General features: G+C 35.8%; 1 protein-coding gene and 2 pseudogenes across 2 annotated transcripts in view; 2 read left to right on the forward strand and 1 right to left on the reverse strand.

The window, feature by feature from the left end:
• Positions 1–8,637: 8,637 nt before the first annotated feature.
• Positions 8,638–25,846, forward strand: part of SLF1 (SMC5/6 complex localization factor 1) — a 68,175-nt gene continuing 50,966 nt past the window's right edge. For both annotated transcript variants that reach the window (XM_027765987.1, XM_027765988.1), the window contains exons 1-3: positions 8,638–8,751; positions 8,921–8,996; positions 10,632–10,872. In XM_027765987.1, coding sequence (XP_027621788.1) covers positions 8,638–8,751; positions 8,921–8,996; positions 10,632–10,872 — 431 coding nt within the window. The remainder of the gene's footprint in view (positions 8,752–8,920; positions 8,997–10,631; positions 10,873–25,846) is intronic.
• On the forward strand, positions 16,808–17,819 carry LOC102496076 (CGG triplet repeat-binding protein 1-like; annotated as a pseudogene).
• Positions 21,290–21,592, reverse strand: LOC106736438 (ATP synthase subunit f, mitochondrial pseudogene; annotated as a pseudogene).

A 25,846-nucleotide genomic window follows, 5' to 3' on the forward strand; every position in this document is an offset into this window, starting at 1 on the left:
AAAAAAAAGAAAAACAAAATTAAGCCAGTGGCATAATTTTGCTATTAGACCAAGAAGGACCCAAATTCTAAACTCTACTTGAAGTCATAGTGCTCAGAACCAAACAGTATTTTACTTATACAGTTTGAGTACTATGATGTGTACTTTTTGCAATATTGGTTAAAACAGAGGTCCAGCCATATGACCAATCTTCTTAACACTTAATGTGTTTACTTTCTTAATAATATGTTCTAGATAGAAATTATGGCACCAACTAATAGTTTAGTGGTTAGGTGGCTGAATCCCCCCATAGGGGTTTTGAGTTCCAGACTCAGTGGCCCGAGAAACAACAGGGTGGGTGTATGTGTGTGTACTCTTACGTGCATGCATGTATACCCAAAAGGAAGGAGAAATGGGGGCAAAGAGATGGCTGCCGCGTGACCCAGCCCCCTTGGAGAAGGTGCTTTCTCATTTTCCCTCTTTCTCTCCAGAGAAAACACATACCCTCTAAAGAATTTTAAAAGAAGAGAGAGAGTTGGGGTGAGCAGGTGACATAGTGATTAAGGCACTGGACACCCACATGGCTGACATGGTTTGTTTGAGTCCTGGACCCAGCAGCTTCAAACTCCCACATGTGCATGCCTGCCCAAAATCCTGAGGGGGGAATGGATTGCAGTGTGACGATCCCCCCACCACCCCATGATTTCTCACTTTCGGTCTCTTGTCAGGCGAGCATATTCCCCCTATAGCAAAAAATCTCTCCAAAAAGAAAAGAGAGAGAACTTTTCAAACTTTTTAATTCAAAGCAGCAATACTGATTGCATTCAAAACTGGTTATGCTTTTCTTTTTCTTTTGAGAGGTTTTCACTATAGGGCACCTGCGCTCACCAGGAAGACAGAGAGACAGAAAGTAAGAAATCATCCCCCAGGGGGGATGGCCACGCTGCAATCTCTTCTCCATTCTCCTCTCGGGATTTTGGGCACACACGCATACGTGCCCAGTGTGAGTTTTAAGCCACTGGGTCCGGGACACAAACCAAAGTTGACTGCATGGGAGTCCAGTGACATAGCCATTACACTAATTGCTGGTCCCAAGACTGGTTATGCTTTTCTGAAGAAGGGAATTTTAAGTGATTTTCCTTGGTTTGCTGTAGAAGTAGATTTAAAATCAAAATAGTTCACTTGAATAATGAAATTGAGAAACCACCTCTTTTTAACATTTTTATCATTAAAACTTAAAACTATGGGGCCAGCAGATGGTGTAATGGTTACGTTGCTGGACTCCCACATGGGACCACAGTTCAAATCCTGGACCTGGCAGCTTGCTCAAAATCCTGAGAGGAGAATGGAGGAGAAGGGGTTGTAGTGTGGCCATCCTCCCTGGGAGGTGATTTCTCGCTTTTTGTCTCTCAGTCTTTCTCTGTCTCTCCAGCGAGCGCATGTACCCTCTAGCAAAGATCTCTCTTACAAAACAAAACAAAAAACTTAAAACTGTGGAGAATATTAAGTGTCATTGAAAAATGATCATGATATAATGTCATATAAAAATTAAGACATGAAATTATATACAAATGCTCCTCAACTCAGAGTGGATTTTTGTCCCAATAAGGCTGTTGTCAAGTCAATCTTAAGTGAAGCCTTCAAAAGTTGAAGACTATAGTATCTAAATTTTAATATGTATTTTTTCACATACAAATAATAACTGAAAGTCAGTCTCCCCAAAATGCTAACAGTGGTAGTATAGGATGAAAGAATTAGAGTATTTTAGTATTTCTAAATATTCTTTGGAGTATTAAAATGAAGACAATAATCAATAAAGACTATTTTGAAGGGAGAATGTTAGTTATTAAATATAAATACTTTATTAACTGAAATAGTTAATGATACCATATAGTTTATTTATAAGGTGATTTATAGTCTCAGCTTCTTTCTTTCTTTTCTTTTCTTTTTTTTTTTTTTTTTTAATGAATTGTCAGCATGTACAAGAAGGGAGAAGGCACTCCCTAAAGAGAGAATGGTCATGCCACAATCAATCCCTTCTCCATTTCTTCATCCTGTTGAAATTTAAGGCAAACATGCACACGGATCCAGTTTGTTTTTCTTTTTTATTTTAATTAAAAAAAATTTTATCACGCTTAATCACATACATTTTTACAGTATATAACATTTCTTTTTGCAGCACAATTATCATATGTATTAGTCAAGACAAAGATATTACTATACACGTCATATCAGCAAATGATTTTTCACTTTTTTGTCTATTAAGTGTACTTTTTTTACCTTCTCCTGTGCCCCTTCCTACCCCCATTACCCACTCCTGCATTATCGCTATCTTTACTATCTGTAGTATCTACTGTTGCCCTCCCTGCTACTATACCTTCCAAACTTTCAGTTTCCAGTTTGTTTTTCAAGCTGCTGGGGTCTGGAGTCTAACTGAGATTGGCCTTGTGGCACCTGGCTCTCTTAACCACTAGACTGAGATTTGACCCTCAAAATTCTTTTATGCATAGGACTGGTTAGAAAACAATGTCATGTAGAGCAGGAAAAATTGATGTTTATTTTCCTACAGTTTCTTTAAGTATCTCTTCCTCTCTCTTTTGCAGCACTTTCCTCTTCCTCTCTTGCAGCACTTTCCTTTTTCAAGGATTCCTCTCTACTCTTTCACCCTGCTTCCCAAACTAAACCTTTGTACTCATGCCTCTAATTTTCTCCAAGTTCACTTTTTAGCATTATAGCTATGCAGTCATTTTCTTCAAACATACTCTATGTGTTGTTAAAAAATCAAAGGACTCAAAAAGCTAGGGTATAAGAAAATATTCTTAATCGAAACGATGAGTGCAGTCCGTTTTATTTCCTTTTCTTACTGGCTCCAATTGCAAAGGAATTTCAGGCATCAGGGATAGGCACTTGTGGGAGATATTTTGGGAAAGTCCTCACGACAGAGACAGTTGCTTGCCATTGCAGATACCAGCTCTGTTCACAGTTGTTATCTCCTTAGTTGTATTATATGATTCATGGTAAGTAGCTAAATTTATTTTTAATTACTGCATTTTTTTAAACAGTACTACTAAAAAACACTTTCTTGTAACTAAGAATATAACTTTTCATTTTGACAGTAAAAAGTAAAAACATCTATCACAAATATATACTCTTCTTTCATTTGTTTTCCCTTTTTTGTTGTTACGGTAGTATCAACTGTGTGACTACTTCAAAGAACACTCTCCATAAATTCTAGAAAGATGTGTAACTTTCCTAGAAATACTACTGATATATAATTATATTTGCTTTCTGATGCTAGAAGACTTCTAGAAGCTAGATCTTGCTCCATACTTCAGATACTTCAGAACATATCACCTACACAAAACTTTGCCCTATTTTGGGGTATTTTTAATAGGGTTATTGATATGTGGTAGACCAGTTTTTATAGTCCTGTCTTTGAGCTCATTCAGATAGCTGCCTAATTTTATTATTTTCTTAATCTTGCAGGGTTGGGTAGAACCACTAAACCACTAATTTTATAAATATAACCTATCCTTATATTTATGCATGTGTATGTTTAATTCTCCCTCTCTATTCTGATATGTATATAAACTGATCTATATAATAGATATCATTTTTCTTATGTAACTATATGAATTGGGTTTGTGATACAGGTCATTAGTTGTCATGTGATATGGTATTAAAAAGCATTGCCAAATGGAAACTTGTTTCAAATAGATTATTTTATTATAGAAAGCTGTTACAGATTAGATTAATGAAATTTGTTCTTTTTAAAACTGCTAATTATTTGTGCTATCACTAGGATTAACAATTCTGTGAAAATTTAGCCTGGTTTTTCTAGTGAATAAATATCCTGTATTTTGATTTGTTTTTAAATATACCTATATTTACATTATGTTTAATTAACAACATTCTATTTTTTAATTTCCCTATTGTTTTTTACTTTCATTTTCTCCTTGCATGTTTAATTTTAGTTTCATTTTGACTTATTTTCAAAGGACAGAAATTTCTTGTAAAAGGCTTTTCAGGTTTCTACTATTTTACACAGTTCATTCTGTTTTCATTTTACTGTGGCTCTTGCTTTGACAGAAAATGTTTTTAATTTACAGACTAGATCATATACATAATGTTAACCTATTAAGAGGAAAACTTTGCTTTTTATACTGTATAGTCCAGTAAATTCAAATAATTTAATCATCTATGTATATCAAACTAAAATATGTTAAAATGTCACCTCGTTAATGCACATTCAAATAGAAAAATAGCTATTACTGACTGATCTGAAAAGAGAAATGAAGTATGATAGTTTTTTCTTGTATTATATAAAATGTAATTTTCAAGAAACAGAGTAATAAAATTTAAAGTATAAACTTTAAAAGTTTTTGGTTAATAGTTTTATAGCAATTTTTTTTATTGTTTTGTATATAAACAATGTAATGTGGAATTTTTTTTTTTTTTTTTTTTTGAGAGGTTTTTGCTATAGGGTGAGTGTGCTCACCAGAAAGACAAGGAGAGAGAGAGAAACAGAAAGTGAAAAATCACCCCAAGGGGGAATGGCCATACCGCAACCCCGTCTCTTCCGTTCTCCCCTCGGAATCTTGGGCACGCACGCACGCATATGCATCCGACGTGAGTTTAAGCCACCGGGTCCAGGACTTGATCCACATTCGACTACATGGGAGTCCAGCAACATAGCCATTTTCTAACTGCTGGTCCCAGCAATATGGAATCTTTAACAGAAGCTTTTATAAATCAGTATTTTACACTTGCCAGATAGGCAAGACATAAGGTTTTTAAAATTACTCAGACTTCCCTTCCTTGGCAACATTCTTAAAATAGCTTACTAAGTAGCTTTGAAATTATGACATCTGAATAAATTATAAATAAGAAAAGCATAAATATTTGAAACACTTGTATTTCTCTGATAACGGTGGCTTTTGAGAACTACAAACACAAAAATTGAGTACTAAGATGATGCTGATAGCTATATTGAATTGTACTTATTCAATATTTCTGAAAGGACCTATTAATTTCTAAAGAAAATTTGTTTTAACAGATATGTTTAAATTGCTAGAATTAACAAAAGCAATGTGTCTCCCCAATGATGAATGTATATTTTCTAATTCATATGTGGCATAATTGTAATTTTAAAAAAAAATTATTACATCAGAGGGCATGTGTACTTGCCACAGAGTATAGGAGACAGAGGGGACAAATGAGAAGGCACTCCCCATAGGAAATGGTCATATTGCAGTCCTTTCTTCGTCCCTCCTTTCAGCATTTTGGGTACGCACAATATACACCTGGCATGTTTTTCACTCCACACATCTAGGATTCCAATGTGCAGCCATGTGGAATCAAGCCACCTTAACCACCATGCTACGGGCTGGCCCTGTAATGTAGTTATAAGTGTTCTGCATTGGATTAAATCATTATTTCCAGCAATAGAGCATAGTCTTCCTAAAGTTTTTATATATTGTGTTAACATTCAACATATACATGAATGTTGACAATCAACAGGTATGTTATTTAGCCCATTTAAGTGGTTAGTAAAATGGATTGATCAGTAAAGAATTCCTTGTACAAGAAGATAACTTATGTTTTATTTTCTTATGATAGTATTTTTCATGTATTAATTTTTTACTAAAAGAACAAGGCCTACTAGGTTCACTTTATAATTTTGTACTGACCAGACCAAATTCTCAATAACTTTTCTTTTAAATATTTGTTTCTTTGAAGAGCCTTACCCTGGAAGACTCTTTATGAGCTTGATCTTGAGTTTTAGGATTTTTTTTAAAGAATTATTTATTCATTTATTTTTTAATTTGAACAGTGAGAGACATACACAGAGAGAGGGAGAAAGTAAGAAAGCAAGCCGCCAGGTCCAGAACTCGAACCATGAACAGCCATATGAGAGTATCTAGCACCTTAATTAATCACACACCACCTGCTGGTCTCCCGAGTTTTAGGATTTTAGCATGTCAATACATTATACTTCTCCCCTCTTTTGGAGCCAGCTAAATATGATAATTTAGATATATGGAGGTCAAAATACCAGATTTTTTACTGAATAAAAATTGGTTTACAGGATGTGGCTTTGATGTGTACCTGAAGAGTGCTTTCTTCTTAATACAAACCTGAATCAATTTACCTTCAAACAGTGCAGGACGACTACGGCATCTCCTTAAGACATGTCAGAAAGCCTTGCTGTGAACCTTGTTTGCAAACATGCAGATATGCTGAGCAAAGCATATCCATTTAGTTATCTCAAGGTGCTTTTCCTCTTAAAGCAGGGAGCAGCGAGGAATAGAGACAGATTCCATGCCTGCTGTTATCTTAGTTAAGTTTCTTCTCTTAGAAACTTTAGACAAGGGACGTGAAGAAGGTTTACTCCTAACTCTTGAGTAGTGCTATAAGTTGTTTATAGAGAGACTTGAAGTTTTTAATCTAAAATCTCAACCTGTAAATAAATACGTGTCTGTGTGTGTGTGGGTGTGTGTCTGTATATCATAATATAGATATATGTGTATTTTAGTATTTCAAAATAGAATTTCTGCAAAGAACATCTTTCACATTATCAGTTGTGTCCCAATTAGTACTACATTAAGATAATTATTGTTTTTGAAGTTTACTTTGAATGGTCTTGAAAGAAGTCATTGTTTCTTAAATGTTAATAGGCACTGCTGTTGCTCTGTCTGCAGCATTAGTTAAATACTAATCCACAACTTTGGTGACAAAATTATTACAGAAATGAAAAACTACCCTGGTGTCTCTAGTCTGTTTTCCTAGGGTATAAAGAAAAAAGAGATTTTTCTCTAAGTTGCTTTCTAATTGTAAAGCTCTAATGTCATATAAACAAAGTTGTATTCTAATTAGAAATGCTGGCTTGGGCAGACCAGTAGCCTGGTTGTTAAAGGAAGCTAGATCCCCCATGACCAACCACAGCTGGAACCCAACTCCTGCAGCTTGGAAAACTTGCCTGGCATGTGTGCATGGTTCCACAAAATCCCTATAAGAGGGACCAGCAGATGGTATAATTGTTATGTCACTGGACTCCCACATGACCAACCACAGTTTGAGTCCCAGACTCGGTATCTAAACTTATGGCAGGTGTGTGTGTGTGTGTGTGTGTGTGTGTGTGTGTCCAAAATCCCAAGAGGAGAATATATGAAAAGGGATTGTGGTGTGACCATCCTCTGGGGTGGGGGGTGATTTCTTGCTTTGTGTGTGTCTGTCTCTGTCTCTCTGGCGAGCACAAGGGCTCTATAGCAAAAATTTCTCTTAAAAAAAAAATTCCTTAAGAGAGAAATGGAAGAGAGGGAATTACAGTGTAATCATGCCCCATTTTCTCCCTCTCCCTCTCTCATTGTCTCTCTCTGGCAAGTGAACACGCACTGTGAAACATTTGAAAAGAAAAGAAATGTTGGGAATTATATACAGCCTCAAACACGAAATACTACATTTTTTAAAGAATTATTTTATTAAACTTTACTTATTTAAATTTGACCAGAGGGGGACAGTGAGAGAAAGAGAGAGAGTGAGAAACCAAGCCACTAGGTCCGGGACTTGAACCGGTTAGCCATGTGGGAGTCCAGCACCCTGAACTACTAGAGCACCTGCCAGCCCCATGAACTACATTTTAATATGAATTAAGATCCCCATGAAGATAAACCAAGCATTAAAAGTCATGTAATTTTTCTATTTTATGTGCTCCCATTGTATATTTGTAAATATTCCGAAGGATGAAAAAAAAATATCCAAAATTTGAAACACGCTTAATAGCAAGCACTCCAGAGAAGGGATACTCAGCCTGAATATAACAAAGCAAATAAATGTAGATTGGATCTAGGATCCCGGATCATAATGTGTACCTACTGTGCTAAAGTATTTGATATAAATGCTATTGGAACCATGAATTCTAGTTTCTCCAGTTACCTATTATTTGTTTACAGATACTTTAAGGATCAGTATAAAATGTGATTAAGTTTCATTATCCACTGGAATCTGTCTCTATTCCTCGCTGCTCCCTGCTTTAAGAGGAAAAGCACCTTGAGATAACTAAATGGACTTTGTTTAGCTAAAAACAATACTTTTAAAATGCAGGTTGCTGTGCTAGCAGACGGCGTAGCAGTTACATCGCTGGAGTCCCACATTGCCACCTGTGGTTCAAGTCCCAGACCTGGTGGCTTGGAAATCATGACAGGCATGTGTGCATGCCTGCCCAAACTCCCAAGAGGAGAATTTAGGAGAAGGGATTATGGTGTGGCCATCCCTCCGGGAGGGTGATTTCTAACTTTCTCTCTCACAGCCTCTGTCTCCCTCTCTCTCCATAGCGAGAGCACACACCCTAAGACAAAAACCTCTTTAAAAAAAAAAAAAAAAGCTTGCTTTATTATGCCAATATTTATGTACATTTCTACTCATTTCTGAAAAACTACATTCATTGATATATTTTAGTAGTAAATGATGTATTAAATGCAAATTTTCAGTGTTCAAACTAGGAAAAAAAACTTGTACATAAGTAATTTTAACATTGGTATTTACAATTAACCCTTACATGCCTAGTTTACTACATTTTTTTCATTTCTTAAGATAATTTTTAAAAATGATGTCAATGTCTTTAATATATATTATCTTCTGTGTGTGTGTATGTGTTAGATGGAAGATGGTGCCCCAAAACATATCATCCAAATAACAGGATTTAAGATGGAAGAAAAGGAAGCACTAGGCAAATTACTTTTAAAACTAGATTGCACTTTTATTAAGAGTGAGGTGAGTATAGAAATTTATAACAAAATTCACAGCATACTGAAAAATTACTAGAATTAAAACACTGCCCTAAAACGATGAAATGCTTTCTTGATATTGTAAGAATAAAAAGGATGTGTTATAAAGGAAATTTTACTTTACTAACATTTGTTCGTGTGGATTTTTCCTCTAGAAATATAAAAATTGTACACATCTTATAGCTCATCGCCTATGCAAGAGTGAAAAATTTTTAGCAGCTTGTGCAGCAGGTGAGTTAATTGCTTTCTTCCAACTCTTGGGGGAAAAAAGTCTTTATTTAAAAAAAAAAAAAGAAGGTATCCTAATCTCTGGAAAGCTACCATGTTTATTATATCAAACATAAATATTTTTCTCAATGTATTTGATACTTGTTTATTATTCTTGTGAACAAAATTTTGTTAATGCAAATAAAATGTATTAAATAGGCAGAAAGTTATGTTGCCAAAGTACGAGTGCTTTAGTTAAGCAAAAAAAAACAAAACTAAAAAAATTTAACAAAAAGATTGGCACAAAATGCCACAAAATGAAACTTTTGTTAAAGCCTCAGCTGTTTCCTTGCTTTGATTAATTATTGAAAAATACCCATGCTGCAAAGTAATGATCATCCTATTCTTTTATAAGATATTAAATTCTATAAACCCAGATTAGAACTTAGTTTCCTTGCTCTATTTATCACCACTGATAATAACTCCTACAGTTTTCTCTGTTGAGATTAATCTGACATATTATCTTTTTTGAAAAAAAGAAAAAGTGTATGTAGCTCAGGTGAAATTATTATTTTTAGATTAACCTACCAGAAAGACATTTACATTCATCATTAACTCCACAATTAAAAATATACATTGTTGGGACCAGCAGATGGCATGATGATTCCATCACTAGACTCCCACGTAGTTGACCCCGTTGGAGTCCTGGACCTGGTGGATTAAAACTCACCCCCAGAGCATGTGCATATGTGTCCAAAATCCTAAGAGGAGAATGGAGGAGAAGGGGTTGCAGCATGGTCATCTCCCGAGGAAGTGATTTCTCACTTTCGGTCTCTGTCTCTCTAGCGTGCACATCCGCCCTATCACAAAAATGTCTCTAAGAAAAAAAAGTGTGTGTGTGTGTATGCATGTGTATTTTTTTCTTTTCAGAGAAACAAAAACAACCACAGTCAGTGTATATTCTTATTTTCTGTCTCTTCGTGCTTCCTTACTTTCTCCACATGTTAAATATGTAATAGCTGAAATTTTATTAATGCACAAATAAAACATGTGCAGGATGTAAGAGTGGTAGCTAGTGAGTAAACTGTCCAGTTACACACACACACACACACGAACACGTGTTGTTCCTACTAGTTAAAAAGATCATGGATGCCCAGGTAAAGATACTAAAGAATATTATTAAATGCCACTAAAAATTCTCCAACTCAGTAAATTTGTTTTACTAAGTATAATAATGCTGTGAACATTATTGGAAAAGTTTTTAACATAGGAAGAATATAAACCTAACTTAAAATAATAACAGTAATAATAATTCAGATGATATTATCTTTTAAAACTTTAGATTCATGTTTTATTTAATAATATTTAGAGTTATAATTGTCTTGAAACGTATTATTGCATCATTGGAAAGTCATGATGTATTTTTGCATAGAAAAGTACCTCATGATTTTTCCAAAGACCCAGTACATACAATGTTCAGTGATGTCATAGGCTTCTCACTATCAAAAATGTTTAAAAAAACAATTCAAAGATAATATTTACAGTGTAGATTGAGTCTTATGTTAAAAAGGTTGACTTTTATTTGATATTTGATCTGTACTACTTCACATTTATCAGAACCAGAATTCTTTTGTGCCTGATGGTTCATTTGCTTTCTAGGAAAGTGGGTTCTAACTAAGGACTACATAATTCAGAGTGCCAAAAGTGGCAGATGGCTTGATGAAACAACTTATGAATGGGGATACAAAATTGAAAAAGACTCCCATTATTCACCTCAAATGCAATCTGCGCCAAAACGATGGCGTGAAGAACTGAAACGCACTGGTGCTCCAGGCGCCTTCCACAGATGGAAAGTTGTCCTCCTCCTTAGAGCTAATAAACGAACTGATGCTCTTATAAGGTAAGATGAAATCTTATAAAAGTTGAATCAGTGGATAAAAAACAATTTTTGTTTGCATGAATACCTTTTTGTATTTCTTGGCAATGATTAATTTAGATTGAGCAATGATGATTTACTCTTTAATCTCTTAAAGCCATTCTGTACATCTAAGTATTATGTGTCTCTAATATAGAACAAAATCTCATTTATAGTATTGCTTTACATTATTCTGCTGATCTCTATTTTACTTTTGTATGTCATTTTTTTGGCCAATTCAAGCAAAATATAAAAAGACAATAATTGGAAGATTTTTTTTTTTCAGGTTCAATTTTTTTTAATTTTTTATTTCTTTTTATTTCAACTTCTTTTATACATTCAATCAAATGTTACTTAGCTTACAAAGTGAATATCCCAAGTAAAGTATTACATTATCACAAAGACTGTTCTGGGTTTATATATATAATGCTGTGTTCATGGTTCACATGTATTCATCATACATTTTCATTTTGTCCTTAATGTATTTTGATAAGCGTTCTTACTGGGAGCATTACTCTGTTTTAGCGATGGAGGTTTTTCTGTCTCTGTTACTGAAATGTAATTTGTAGACAATAAAATGCACCAAAAGTGTACGTTTAGATGGATTTGAACATATTTACATACCCATGTTACCTTCACTGTACTCAAGATCTATACATCATCCTGTAATGAATGTTCCCTAATACATCTAACACATTAAATTCTGTACCTCCAACACTAGGCAACTCCTTATTTCCTTTTTGTCACTATAACTAAATTTGTCCTTTTTAGAGGGTTACTCATACATTCCTACTGAATATACTCCTTTGATGCAGCTTCATTTACCTAGTGTAATATTTATGAGATTCATTCATGTCATGGTGGTTGTCAGGATTTTATTGCTTTTTGTTGCTGAATAGTATTCTACTCTATATAGCACAGACTCTTTATCCATCTATTGATTGCCTTTTGGGATGGCCTTTTTTGTTTTTTATTATACAAATAAAATTACCACAAATATTGGAGTGCAAGTTTTTATGTAGGCATGTTTTTCTTTTGGTAAATATCTAGGAATGAAATTGCTAGTTTACATACCAATTTTGCGTTTAACATTGTACGTTACTCCTAGTCTTTTCCAAAGTAGTTGTGCCACTTTATATTCCCAGTAGCAATATATATGAGTTTCTGTTGCTCTACAGTTTCTTTTGCACTGTTGTTAACAATAAATTGATCTATTTCAGGATTTCCCGTTCTGTTTCTTTGATCTATTAGGGTTTTTTTCTTTTTTTTACCAGATGGTACATGCACTGACAGAGAGTCTAGGGAGAGGGAGAAAGTACCACAGTCCTTTCACCTCTGCTTTGGAATAATAGTGGACTTTTAGGCATACACGCACACACACCTGTCATATCACTGAAGCATCTGGGGCTAGGATTCAAACTGCACAGTAGGCCATTTGGGATCCAGCTCCCTTAACTACTAGGTAGCAGAGCTGGCCCAGTCTTTATGTCTAGCTTTTAGTAACACCAGATTGTTTTGATTACTGTACATTTACAGTGAGTTTTCAAGTCAGGTAATTTTAGTCTTCCAGTTTTGTCTTTTTCAAAATTGTTTTGGTGATTCTAAATTTTTTGTTTGAAATACACATTTTAGAGTCAGCTTATTAATTTTCATTAAAAAAGCAAGCTGGGATTTTAATTGGAGTTGTATTTTATCAGTAGATCAAATTACAGAAAATTGAGGCCTTAATAGTATTGTCTTCGTATCAGTTGTCTTTGTATCTTTCAAGGTATCCTGAAATTTTCTGTTATTAATGCTTTAAATTTGCATGTATTTTGTTAAGTTTATTTCTAGGTGCCTTGTATCTTAGAATACTATATGTAATTGGATTGTTCAGGAAGTTTTTATCTGTACCTATTGAGATAATTGACCTTTCTTCTTTATTCTCTTAATATGGTGAATTATATTGTTTAGTTCTTAAATGTTAATCCAAACTGTATCATTGAGATAAGTTGCATCTCATCAGAATGTACTGTCCTTATTTAGTATATTGCTGATTCTGTTTGCAAATATTTTGTTAAGAAATTTTCTTCCTTGGGGCCAGCAAGTGGCATGGTGGTTAAAGGTGCTGGACTCCCACATGGCCGACCATGGTTCAAGTCTCGGACCTAGTGGCTTGCTTGCTCACTTCCTCTCTCCCTCTCTCTCTCTCTCTCGGATCAACCTGGAAAATAATAATGATAATAATAAATAAAGTTAAATAAAAATAATTCTTTTTAAAAAAAAGAATTTTTCTTCCTCAGTTTAATAAATGGCAGCTACAAAAATATCTAAATTTAATATCTTAATTAATGGCAAAATACTTTTTCCCTTATCATTGAGGAGTCAGGATGTTCATTCTAAACATGTCTCTTCAGCATTTTACTAAATATACTAGCCAATGAAATATGCCTCAGAAAATAAGAGACATTAAATTGGAAAGAACTACAGATATTATCCTTATTTCCAAAAGGTGTAATTGTGAACTAAAAAATATATGAAAAAAAATACACTAGAATTAATTAGTGAACTCATCAGTATGATCAGCTACCAATATAAAAAAAAATCACTGTATTCTTACATATTGGCAAAGAACAATTAGAAATTGAAATTATAAAAGCTTTTCTTTTTAAGAGATTTCTGCTGTAGGGGGTATATGCTTGCCAGAGAGACAGAGACAGAAACAGAAAGCAAGAAATCACCCCCTTGGGGGATGGCCACACCACGGTCCCCATTCCATTCTCCACTCAGATTTGGGGCACTCATGCATATGTGCCAAGCCTGAGTTTCAAGCCTCTGGGTCTGGGATCGAACCATAGTCAACTCTGTGGGAGTCCAGTGCCTTAACCACTAAGTTACCTGCTGGCCTCTTAAAAAGCAATATTATTTATTTTACTTCCATTAATTTTCACTGTTGTTTATCTATTTATAACTAATTTCTGTATATAGGGTTTTTTTGTTTGTTTTGCTGTAGAGCATGTACTTTCAGAGGTTTAGAGGGGAGTGAAAAATCACTCCCAAAAGGGAATGGCCTTGCTACAACCCCTTTTTCCCTTCATTCTCCTCTTGAGATTTTGAGCACATATGCACATGTACTTGGTGTGTTCCTCCAGCCAGCAGGTCTGGGACTTGAACCATGCAGTCAGCTATGTCAGATCCAGCCACCTTAACCATCATGCTGCCTAGCAGACCCCATGTTTCTGTATTTAGTTTTATTATTTCCTTTTTCTACTTACTTTGAACTTTATTTCAGCTCCTTAAGGTAAAAGCTTGGATCATTGATTGTGGACCTTTTTTCTTTTCTATTAATTGATCCTGAGCACTACTATATCTACATGTTACAAATTTGGACTTACTGTGCTGCATTTTTATTCAGCTCAAAATATTTTTAATTTTTTTCTTTTGATTTCTTCTTTGATCCATTTGATTATTTACAAGTTGTTTTTTTCTTTTCTTTTTTCTTTCTTTCTTTTTTTTTTAAAGCTTTTAAATGCTGGAGGACACATGCTCACAAAAAAGAGAGAGAGAAAGGAAAGTGCCCCGTAGTGCAGCCTGGTCTCCTTTCCTGCATTTCTCCTTCCTGTCTTGATCTTGGGTATGCATGCATATATGCCTGGTATGTTTTCAGGTCTTGGAGCCTGGAATTCAAAGCCGGTTCAACCATGTGAAATCTGTGTCCTTTCGTGTTTAATCAATGCACTGGGGCCAGCCTGATAAGTAATTTTTAATTTCTAGCTGTAATTGAAGGTTTACCATTATTCTTTTCAGTTCTATCAGGGTTTTTGTATTATGTTTACTTTTTACTTACAAAAGAAAGAGAGGAAGTAAGAGAGAAGGAAAGAAAAAAATAAACAAGTACTCCCAACGTAATCTACATGTCATGATCCAATGCCTGCCTCAGCCAGCCTGGATCATAGGCATGCATGTATATAGAGGGATGTCTGGGAACATGAATCTGGGACCCTATCATATGGGTCCAGTTGTGTTATCATTGAGCCACTGTTTGGCATCCCCTGTCAGTTTTTGCTTTACTTATTTTGAAGATGTGCTTTCAGTTTCATGTGTGTGTGTTGATTTTGGAGGTGATTTTTGAGACGGATTCTTGCTGTATTGCTCAGGCTGACCTCAAACTCATGATCCTCCTGCCTCAACCTCTTGGATAGCTGAAATTAGAGGCATACATCCACCAGCATATTTACTTTTTAAATGATATTTACTTTAGTAACTTTTATCTTTTTAAAGAATCATTTAATTTTATTATCATTATTATTATTATTCAGTTTGCCACAGGTCATGTGCACTCACAAAAGAGAGACAGGGGTGAGAAAGCAAGCCACCAGGTTCAGGATTTGAACTGAAATTGGTCATGTAGACTCCAGCACCTTAACCATCATGCCACTTGCTGGCCTCCATATTTTTTTTTTTTATCAACTAAAATCTTTATCATTTATTGCTTCTGTCTGATTGAATCATTATACCTTTTTTTTTTTAGAGAGGTTTTTGCCATAGGGCGCGTGCGCTCGCCAGACAGACAGAGAGAGCCAGAAAACGAGAAATCCCCCCCCCAGAGGGGATGGTCACGTCGCAATCCCTTCTCTATTCTCCTCTTGGAATCTTGGGCATGAACGCACACGCGCCCGGCGTGAGTTCTAAGCCACCGGGTCCGGGACGTAAACCGCAGTCGACTACGTGGGAATCCAGCGACATAGCCATTATGCTAACTGCTGGTTCCCGAATCATTATACCTTTTGATCGGTATCTCCCGAGACCCAAACTGTCCAACCACTGTTAACTACATTCTGCTATCTGCTTCTTTGTGTTTGATTTTTTTTTTCAAGTCCATGTTTAAGTGAAAACATACTCTATGTGTTCTTCAGTGCTTGTTCTATTTCATTTAGCATAGCATCCTCCAGGTTCATCTATATTGTCAAAAATTACATTATTTCTTTCATAAAGACCAGAATAGTGAGCCAGCTAAGTGGCATGGTAGTTACAGCTCTAGATCCCACATGAATGACTTTGTGGTTGAGTCCCAGACCTAGCGGCTTACAACATGCCAGGTGCATGTGTATACAAGCCCAAAATTCCAAGAGGAGAATAGAGGAGAGGGTATTGCTGAGTGGCCATCCCCCACTGGGGAGTGTTTTCTCACTTTCTGTCTCGCTCTGTCCCTCTAGCAAGGACAGAAACCCTATAGCAAAAACGAAAAGAAAAAAAAAAAGACTGTAATAGTGTCCTATTGTGTATATATACAACATTTTCTTAGGCCATTCATCTGTTGATAGACACTTAGGTTGATTCCAGAACTTGGCTATTGTGAATAATGCTGCGATAAATATGGCAGTGCAGATCCTCTTTGGCATACCGATTTTAGGTCTTTTGGGTATATACCTAGAATGGGGATTGCTAAAGTATTCTTGGATGACATTATTTTTTTTTTCAGCACTTCAAATGTATCCCACTCAGATTTGGAAAGTTTTAATCTAGTATTTAAGCATGCTTTCTGGCCTCTTTTCTCTGGGTCTCTTGGTAGTGACCCATAATTCTCATAGGTTTTCTTCATCTTTTTTTATTTCTTTTCTTTCCTCTGAATGTCCTGTCTTTGAACTGACACATTTTTCTTTTCTCTCTCTGTTTTTTTAGAGATTTTTTGCTATAGAACATGTATGCTCACCTGAGAGACAGAAAGGCAGAAAGTGAGAGATTACCTTCTAGGGGATATGGCCCTACTGCACTCCCTTCTCCTCCATTCTCTTCTTGGAATTTTGGCCACACATGTGGATACACACCCAGCATGAGTTTTAAGCTGCCAAATCCGCAACTTGAACCACTGTTGACCATCTGGGATTCTTGTGTCTTAATCACTGATTGCTCTATCTGCTGGCCCCAGATTTTTCTTTGGCTTGATTGAACCAGCTATTAAAGATTTCATTGCATTTCACAGTTTAGTCATTGTATTATTCGTCTGTAGGATTTCTATCTAGGTTTTGTTTACTGTTTTTATCTTTGTCCAACTTTTTGTTTTATTTATGTATTCTTTTCCAATTTTTTTTTTAATTTACATATTCTTCTGGTTCACTAATCTTCTTTAAGAAATTTGTTCTGAGCCTACGGGCTCTGCTGTAAGTGGTGCAGGAGGACCAGGCATGGGGGGATTTGATGGCCACCACGGGGCTAGATCAGGCAACTGCAGCACTGGTGGCTGCAAAGGCATGATTTCCTGGCACCACAGAGAAAATAGGGTATAAGCCCAGAAACTATTTCCCTAACACCACTTGTTGAAAAACTGATTAGAAGGCATCTCAGGGTTTGAACAAACAGAAAATGCCAGGATTTGATGCTTTGGTTTTGAGCTGGAGACCCTTCACTACAAAGTATCAAGATGAAAAAAACTGGAATCTAATCCGAACCATACTCAAAGTCAGAGTGGAACGATTTGTAGTAACAGCACCACTTGCCGAAACTGTTCTTGAATTGCTTTTTATGTGACTCCCCTGGATAGAGTCACTGAGTTTGGAGAAGAACTGCATTAAGATGGAGGAAAACTCCTCTGCACTTGCAATGTCCTTCTGAATCATGTTCTCAAGTCTGCCATTAGTGACCACCTCAGGACAAAGAGGAAGACAGAATTTGAAGAGCAAATTTAAGAAAGAAGCAGAGACCCCTAACTTCACCTCTACCGTGCAATAGTATTGCATAAACAGAAAAAGTCAGTGTTATCCAGGACTTTGTGAAAATGTGCCTGCAAGCTAACATCCCACTTGAGAAGGCTGATCACCCAGCAGTTCGTACTTTCCTGTCTCGCCATGTGAAGAATGGAGGCTCCATACCTAAGTCAGACCAACTGAGGAGAGCATACCTGCCTGATGGATATGGGAATGAGAATCAACTCCTCACCTCACAAGATTGTTGATAAGCAGGTTACCATCATTGCGATCAAGATAAACAATGTGGAGTATTAAAGTTATGTGTTAATCATGTGGTTCATTTTTATATTTATTTTATTTAAAATCATGTGATGCTGAATAGTTTTGCAATATGTATATAGTTGCAGGACAAAAAATAAATAAATAAAAAAATAAAAAAACACCTCACTGCAAAACATACTGTTAATTTTGGTCACCAATGGCATAAATCATAATTTAGGTTTAGAGTATGCTAGGATACCTGAAACCTGGTGGTTATCTTTAAAATTGATGGGTTTTATCCTAAAATGTTTGTGCATGTACGAACTGCCCTGCTTTATTACCCTGTTGTCATGTATCATTGTTCCTTGTGAAATTTCTTAATTACTGGGATTGAAGAACAGTTTAGGAAGTTGAAGCTGCTGCCAGGCATCACCACTCACAGTATCTTAAAGGAATTATTTCTGATTAGAGGATCCTCTTTAAAAAGGAAAAGGTGGTAGGAAACGATTCTTATATCTTCAGATCCCTAGCAGAAATGACTGTGTTCATTTCAAACTATGTTTTACTCATATGTGATATTACCTTAACTATCCAATTCCTCATTGTTTTACCCTTTCTAAAGGCTTATTGTAGTTAGTAGCAACTTCAAGTAACTAAAAGACTAAAATCTCTTAATGTCAGTGCCAAAACCATGGGGAATTTTGCAGTGACAAGGTTTTAGTCTCTTATTATGAAAACAAATTTTTGAAGCATAGCTTTTATTCTAAGCATCATCTTAAGCTTTCATTTTAAGCATCATTTTAGTCTGCAGACTTTCATGTCTGTGTTAAAAGACTGACATTTTATTTATTTATGTATTTATTTTTGAGAGTTTTTGCTATAGGGCATGTGCGCTCGCCAGAAAGACAGAGACAGACAGAGACATAGAAAGCAAGAAATCACTCCCCAGAGGGCATGGCCATGCCACAATCCCTTCTCCATTCTCCTCTCGGGATCTTAGGCACTCATGCACATGCATCCGGCATGAGTTTAAGCCACCGGGTCCAGTACTTGAACTGTGGTCGACTACATGGGAGTTCAGTGACATAGCCATTACGCTAACTGCTGGTTCCGACATTTTAATTTTAAGAGGTAGATGTTTTAATTGACTTTCTTCTTTTTACAGAGAATTAGTAATTTTTGGCTGTCCAATCAATTTATAAAGAAACTACTTTATTTTTTTCATAAGATTTTTATGGATTTATTTAGGTAAATACATGAAAGTATGTACACTTTCACTTTTATCTGCTTTGCCTTTGGTAGTACAAGATTTTCTTAAACATGGATGACAAACAATTGTATAGATAGTTTGGCAAGATTTTTGTTGTGGAGATCTGGCAGTATCTTGCATAACTCTAGGTGAGGAAATAATTCTGTTGAGGTAAACCATCAGGAAATAATCTCTATCTGAACCTTACTTTTCTCTGAGTTATCAAAGTAGCTTAGCCCAGCTAAGTCCTCTTTGTCACAGACTGAAATCATATTTTTAAAGAACAGTATCAACTGAAAACTTGAACCTTAGCTTTAAATTTTAAATTTATTTTAATTTATTTACATTTAATCATGTCTTTACACTGTACATTTCTTTTTCCAGCACAAATACAATGCATGTCAGTTGAGATGAAGATATTACTATATACTTTATCATCAGCAAATAGCTTCTCTTTTTTTGTCAAACATACTTTTACTTGTTTTTTTCTTCCCCTTTCCCCTCCCTCCCTTTATACTAAACTTTTTTCACATTTTATTGATTCACAGAAGATCTTAAACTAAAAATATGAACAAAGCTAGAATCTAGTGACAAATGCGCTGTAATTTTCTTCTGAGACATTTTTTTTCTCTCTCCATTCCCCCTTTTACTAAAGAGAGCTATAAACTACCTTATTTGCTAAAAAACAAAACAAAACAAAAACAACACACAAACAAAAATAAGTTTAGTCTCAGTTTGGTCTGTTATTTGCACAAGCCCCATAAGAATTCAATTTCTTAGGCAAGGCAACAAATACTATTGTATTATTGAACTTATGCAAATAACCATTCTGCCACAAAATAAGAATGCTCACAAATATTTTCCAATTGCAAAGGGGTCAGGAAGGGAGAAAAGTTTATATTTCAATTTTTTTTAAAGAATTTTGTAACACATTTATGAACCTATCAGAAACTCAACAGAAAACCAAAATCCTCGAATCTGGAAGGCAAAGCATAGAAGAAAATCAGTTATGTTTTAGACAAAGTCACATAATTCTATTCCACCAGTTCAGTCTCATGTAATCTCTTTGTTGAATATGCAGTGTTACTAGGGTCTGATCTTTCCATTAAAAACCTGGAAGTTAACATTCAGCATTATTATTGATATTTCCAGATTTGTCCTTACCATTAAGTTGGCCTTTTTCTTGGTCGTTTTTTGCTCTCTTATTTCTGTCTGTCTTTAGTTTTCCTTTATAGCACTCCCTTCAGAACCTATCAAACTGTTCTGGCATTGGTAAATTCTTTCAGGTTTTGTTTATCTGAGAATATTTTGCACTTTTCTTCCCATATGAAAGATAATTATGCTGGGTATAGTATTCTTGGTTTAAACTGTTTTTCACTTAACACTTTGAATATATTTTCCCATTCTTTCTTTGCTTGCATTGTTCTTGGCAAGAGGTCTGATGTTAGCTTGGTGGGATATCCTTTGAAAGTAACTTGATATTTCTCTCTTGCCAATTTTAGTATCTTGTCTCTGTGGTTTGGGTCAGTCTAGCTATGATGTGGTCAATCTGGCTAAGATGAGCCTGAGAGAAGATCTTCTTGGATTGATTCTATGCGGGGTCCTTTGTATTTCTTGGGTCTGGATATTTGAATGCCTCTCTATCTTTGGAAAGTTTTCTTCCAGGATTTCGTGGAATAGATTATCAATGCCCTTATTACTCTCTTCACCTTCTGGGATACCAGTTATCCGATGTTTGGGTGTCTAGTAGTATCTAGTATTATTTGTATATTATTCTCTTTTTTTGGATTATTTTCTCAGTCTTTTTGGTGAATTTTTCTAGGTCGGAGGTTCTGTCTTCTACATCCGAGATTTGATCTTCTGCAAAATCTAATCTGCTTTCAAGGGAGGTTTTGATTTCCTGTATTACAGACTTCATCTCTAACTATTCCATTTGATTCTCTTTTAAGTTATACATTTTATCTTTCAGATTGAGCAAGAACTTCTTCGCCTCCTGGTACTCATGTCTCTATTCTCCTGCATAAACTCTTCTGGAGTTCATCATCTCTCTTCTCTTGCATCTCTGTTAGCTTTGTCACTATGAATATTCTAAATTCTTTTTTTTTTTTTTTAACACATACCAGTCATCTTTTATTGGATGTGAATTATCGACTGGGATATGAAAGTACTCAAGATCCTTTGGAAGGGTGCCAAGCTAAGGAGATGAAGGTCTGGTTCAGTGTATGACCTCCATGCTGGCCCTCTTCAGTGGTATTTATGTCACCGCTCGTGTTTGAGTTCCTTATAGGAAAGGCAGTAGCTGAAGAGCACATAAGCGGCCAGCACCATAGAAACCCCAGCAACACCCCTTTTCTTCACGTTGACATACTTGTTGTAATACCGGTAGTAACCTCTCTGAAATGCTTCAGCAATGCCTTTAAGGGTAAAATCCCGCATCAGTGTCCAGCTTGGCAGCTCCCCGAGTTTGACATCCATGAGTTTCTTTTCCTTTACTGTTACGACTTACGCCATCTTGGAGTCCTGGTGTCCTCTGCACAGACCGCCAATATTCTAAATTCTTTATCTGACATTTCCACGAGTTCCATTGTATTCTCTGTGGATGATTTAGGTCTGATCTTTCCCCTTGTGGGAGAGATATTTTCTTGGTTTCTTATATTTCTTGTTCCTCTGTGGTGATCTCTGTTCATCTGACGGATTATACATTACTTCTTACTTTCTTGGAGTTAATTCTGAGTGTTAGAGGCGTGCAGGAAGAGATGACCTGCAACATTTCTGTTGTTTCATTTCCCTGAACCTCATCAAGCAACCTGCACTTCTGTCAAAGGAACTAGATATTACAAAGGCCTCCCAGTTTCTGAAGAACAGGTGCACCTGGGCTGAACTTCAGGAATTCAACTAAGAATTTAGAGGTGTGTGGGAGAAGGTCAGCCACGTACTCTGCAGCTTTGTACTTCTCCCTCCTGCTCACTTTGCAGTCTCTCTTTTCTGATTTTTAGTCATTTGGTGATATATTTACTTTCGCTAATTCATTAGAGATTTCTACTCTTATAAGCTACTATGCTTCACTCTACTGTGAGGAATGTCTATGCCTATTTCTCCTTTACTACTGTGTTTTGCAATTTTGTATCCACAGAAAAAGATTTGAATTCAGATTTATGAAGATGAATTTAAGGAATCTTAAATTCTTTGAAAACATTTGAATTAAAATATTTATAAAGTATACTTCTATTACAAAGCACTGTCGGTGCCCTGTATTTTTCAGGAACAACTTTCCATGTATAAGTTTCTTTGACAGACTTAAGTTCCTAATTCAGATTATCAAAATGATCACCTTATATTAGGTTTTCTGCTTTATTTTCATTTTAGAAATAAGCCTGCCACACAAAAACACACAATTCACTTGTCAAAATTTGACTTAGTAGCTTTTCTCAGGTTTATTTATGTTAATGTAGCACAATAAATGCCTACAGTAGTGCTCTCCTTGGTAAAGCACATTCATGAGGTGACCAGCAGCAAAACATAAGCAAATTGAATTTTGCTTTTATTTTCTCTAGAAAAGAATTTGCTGGCAACCATGTTTAATTTAAATTATCTAAGATAATAGTAGAAAATCTAAGAGCTAGAAAAATAACTAAAGGTTGAAGCTATTTAAACTCACAAAGGTGGTACAAGTAGAGCCTTTTCTTTTCTGAATTGTAATATGGAGAGTATGTCATTCCCTGAGTGGAGTGTGGAGTCCATGGTGTTAGATTGAGCCCAGAATCCTACTGTCTAGAAATACAAGCCAGATAGAATTTTCCACCATTTCTGGGAGCAGCCAGATTGGCTTTGCAGGTAGACTGTGCTATTGGCCGGTACTTTTGATCAGGAGTCACCACTAACAGGTGCACTAAGCCACCATGAAGATCTGAACACTGATTGCTGTGAGCTCAGCCTACTTGCTCTATTTCTACCTGACCTCAGGTGATCTATCTGTGCTATTACTCCCTGTGTTTCCTTTGAGATGAGACCAGCGTAGGCTTTCTGGGAAATCTAGGGAAGCTAGATGTCCACTTCAGTTCACTTTTCTCATTGTAGAAACTGTGAGCCTGGGGAATCCTCTCTGTGTGGTTCTATGCAAACATGGATGTTGAGGCGCAAGGCAATCAAAGAGAGAGACCATTTATTTTACCCTCTCATTCAATTTGTATTCAGTGCTATGGCCCACACAGGTGTCTCAGGCTTGATATTGATCAGATTTTCCTGGTATTAATATAGCCGTATTAGCTTTCTTTTGAGAAATAACAACCTGATATGTCATTTTGTATGTCTGCTTAAAATGGGTTTCTTATAGACAGTCTAGAGTTGAGTCTTACTATTTTTATGTAATTTTACAGTTTCTACCTTTAATTGCATTGTTTAAATCATTACAAATAATGTAATTTTTCATAATTTTTCAAATCTGACATCTTGCTGGTTGACTTTTTTCTTTCTTTTTGTTCTGATTTTTCTCTTTCCTTGATTTCTTTTGGAACAATCCAGTGCTTTTTAATAATTTCTTTTCATTTCCACATGGATTATTTCTTTTTTTTTTTTACGACTTCGCCGGAGGGTGGGGGGGCATGGCGGCACCTGCCGCCGCCTTGGCGCGGGTCCCGGGGGAAACGCGCTGAGCCCGGGAGGGCCCGCGCAAGTCCCGCTGCTGGTCGCAGCCATGGTGTGGGGCCCGGGGGCTATTTCTTTTTTTTTAAAGTGGATTCTCTAGTATTTACATTATACAACTTTTTAAAGAGAATTATTTATTTAATTTTATTTATTGTCATTTTTAATTTGCTATGGGATACATGAGCTTACCAGAGAACAATAGAGAGAGAAACAGAAAGAGTGAGAAAGCAAGCCATCAGGTCCAGGATTCACACTGTGGCCAGCCATGTGGGAGTTTGGTGCCTTAACCACCATGCCACCTGTTGGCCTCTACAGTATTCATCTTGAACTGATCATAGTGTGCTGTCAAATAATATACCATGTTACATACAGTGAAAAAACCTTGTAATGGTATACTTCCAGTTGTTCTGTTATTAGCCTCTACATATAAAACCCACTCCAATATGTTGATGATAGGTTTGCTAGTCAGTTATTTTTAAATTGATTAAATAATGTCATGAATCTTTTGTATTTGACTTAATTTTGACCATTTTCCAGCACTATTCCTTTGTGTATATCCAGCTTTTCTTTAGTAATACGGTCCTTTTGCCGAACAAACCTCCTTTGATAGTTCTTATAGTGAAGATCTCTTTGCAATGACTTATCTCATATTTCATTTGTCTGATAAGGCCTTTATTTTTGAAAGATAGCTTTATTACATACAGAATTATGTCTTGACAGGTTTTTTTTACTTTCAGTAATTAAAGATTCTCTGACACTGTCTTCTGGCTTGTATAGTTTTTATGAGAAGTCAGATGTCACTCTCTTTTTTTTTTCCTGTGTATGATTATTTTCCCCCTGTTTTCCTTTGAAGATTTTCTCCTGGCTCTTGATTTTTAACAGTTAGATTATGGTGTGTTTAGGTAGGGGTTAGTGTATTGTTGTTGTTGATCTACTTTTCTTGGGGTGCTCAGAACTTCTTTGTATAAAATAAATTTTTATTAATTATGGAAGATTCTCTGCCCTTATCTTTAAATGTATTTTCCTGTTCTGTTTTTCTGAGTCTTCACATGTGTTCTAGACCAATTTATTTTTAAGTTTTATATTTTACTTTGATGATTTCTATTCCTCTCTTCAATCAGTGGTTTTTTTCTTTGTTTCTAGTCTACCAATAAGTCTGTCAAATTCATCCTTTGGCATAGTGTTTTTATTTCTACCTTGTCCATTGGACTCTGTTGAATTCTCCGTCTCTTCACATATATTGTGTCTTTTCCATTAGATCCTTTAACATGTCAGTCAGTTATCTTAAAGTCACTTTCTGGTCATATCAACATCTGAATCATCTCAGTCTGTACTATTGATTCCTTTATCTCGTAACAATGGTTTGGTTTTATTTTTTGTCTGTTATAAAAGTCTTAGGTTTCTTATTGCATGTCACACATTACATGTAGGACAGTAGAAGCTTAGGTGAACAAGTTATTTATACAGAAATAGGTCCCCTTCTTCTCTAAGACAGTTAATATGAGTGGCTGAGTTAGTTTTGTCAGTTGTTAAACGGTTGGTGCTGCATTAATGCTGTTGTCACCTTCAGTGTATCACTTTAGTGTACAACAGTAGGTTCCAGTTTCTTGGTGCTTAGTTTGGAGTCTGGTGTGTTGAACTGTTTTTAGTGTTCTTTCTCAGAGCTTTCAGTAATCCCTGCTAAACTGGATCACAGTAGGACTCTGTCTTCATGTTTTTTCTCTGTCTTATTACTCATTTCTGGGCTGAGGTTGTTGGTGAGTTAATGAGGGGAATTTGAATAAACGTTCATGGAAAATGGAATTAAAGTGTGTTTTAATTTTGATGCAGAAATTTTTGAAATACATGCATACTTTTTCATAATAACATTCTCCTTGAACTTTTTGAAAACCACTCATATTTGCAGTTCCGCTATACAGGCCCCAGTATTAAGTGATCTTTGTGTTATTGGTCCCTGAGTTGGGTCTTTTTCTGCTTTTGTGTCTCAGTCTCTTATGGCAGCCAGATTCTGCTTTGTATCTGTGGGCAGGGTTTTCGGCAAGATTTTTTGGCTTCTATTACACTATTAAATGTCTTTTGTATGTTGGTGAAGATCCTGGGCCCAAATGGCATTCCTACCTCTTCTTCAGGGTAGTTGATT

The sequence above is a fragment of the Tupaia chinensis genome, unplaced genomic scaffold, assembly GCF_000334495.1.
Source record: "Tupaia chinensis unplaced genomic scaffold, TupChi_1.0 Scaffold140095_1, whole genome shotgun sequence".
Taxonomy (NCBI): Eukaryota; Metazoa; Chordata; class Mammalia; order Scandentia; family Tupaiidae; genus Tupaia; species Tupaia belangeri.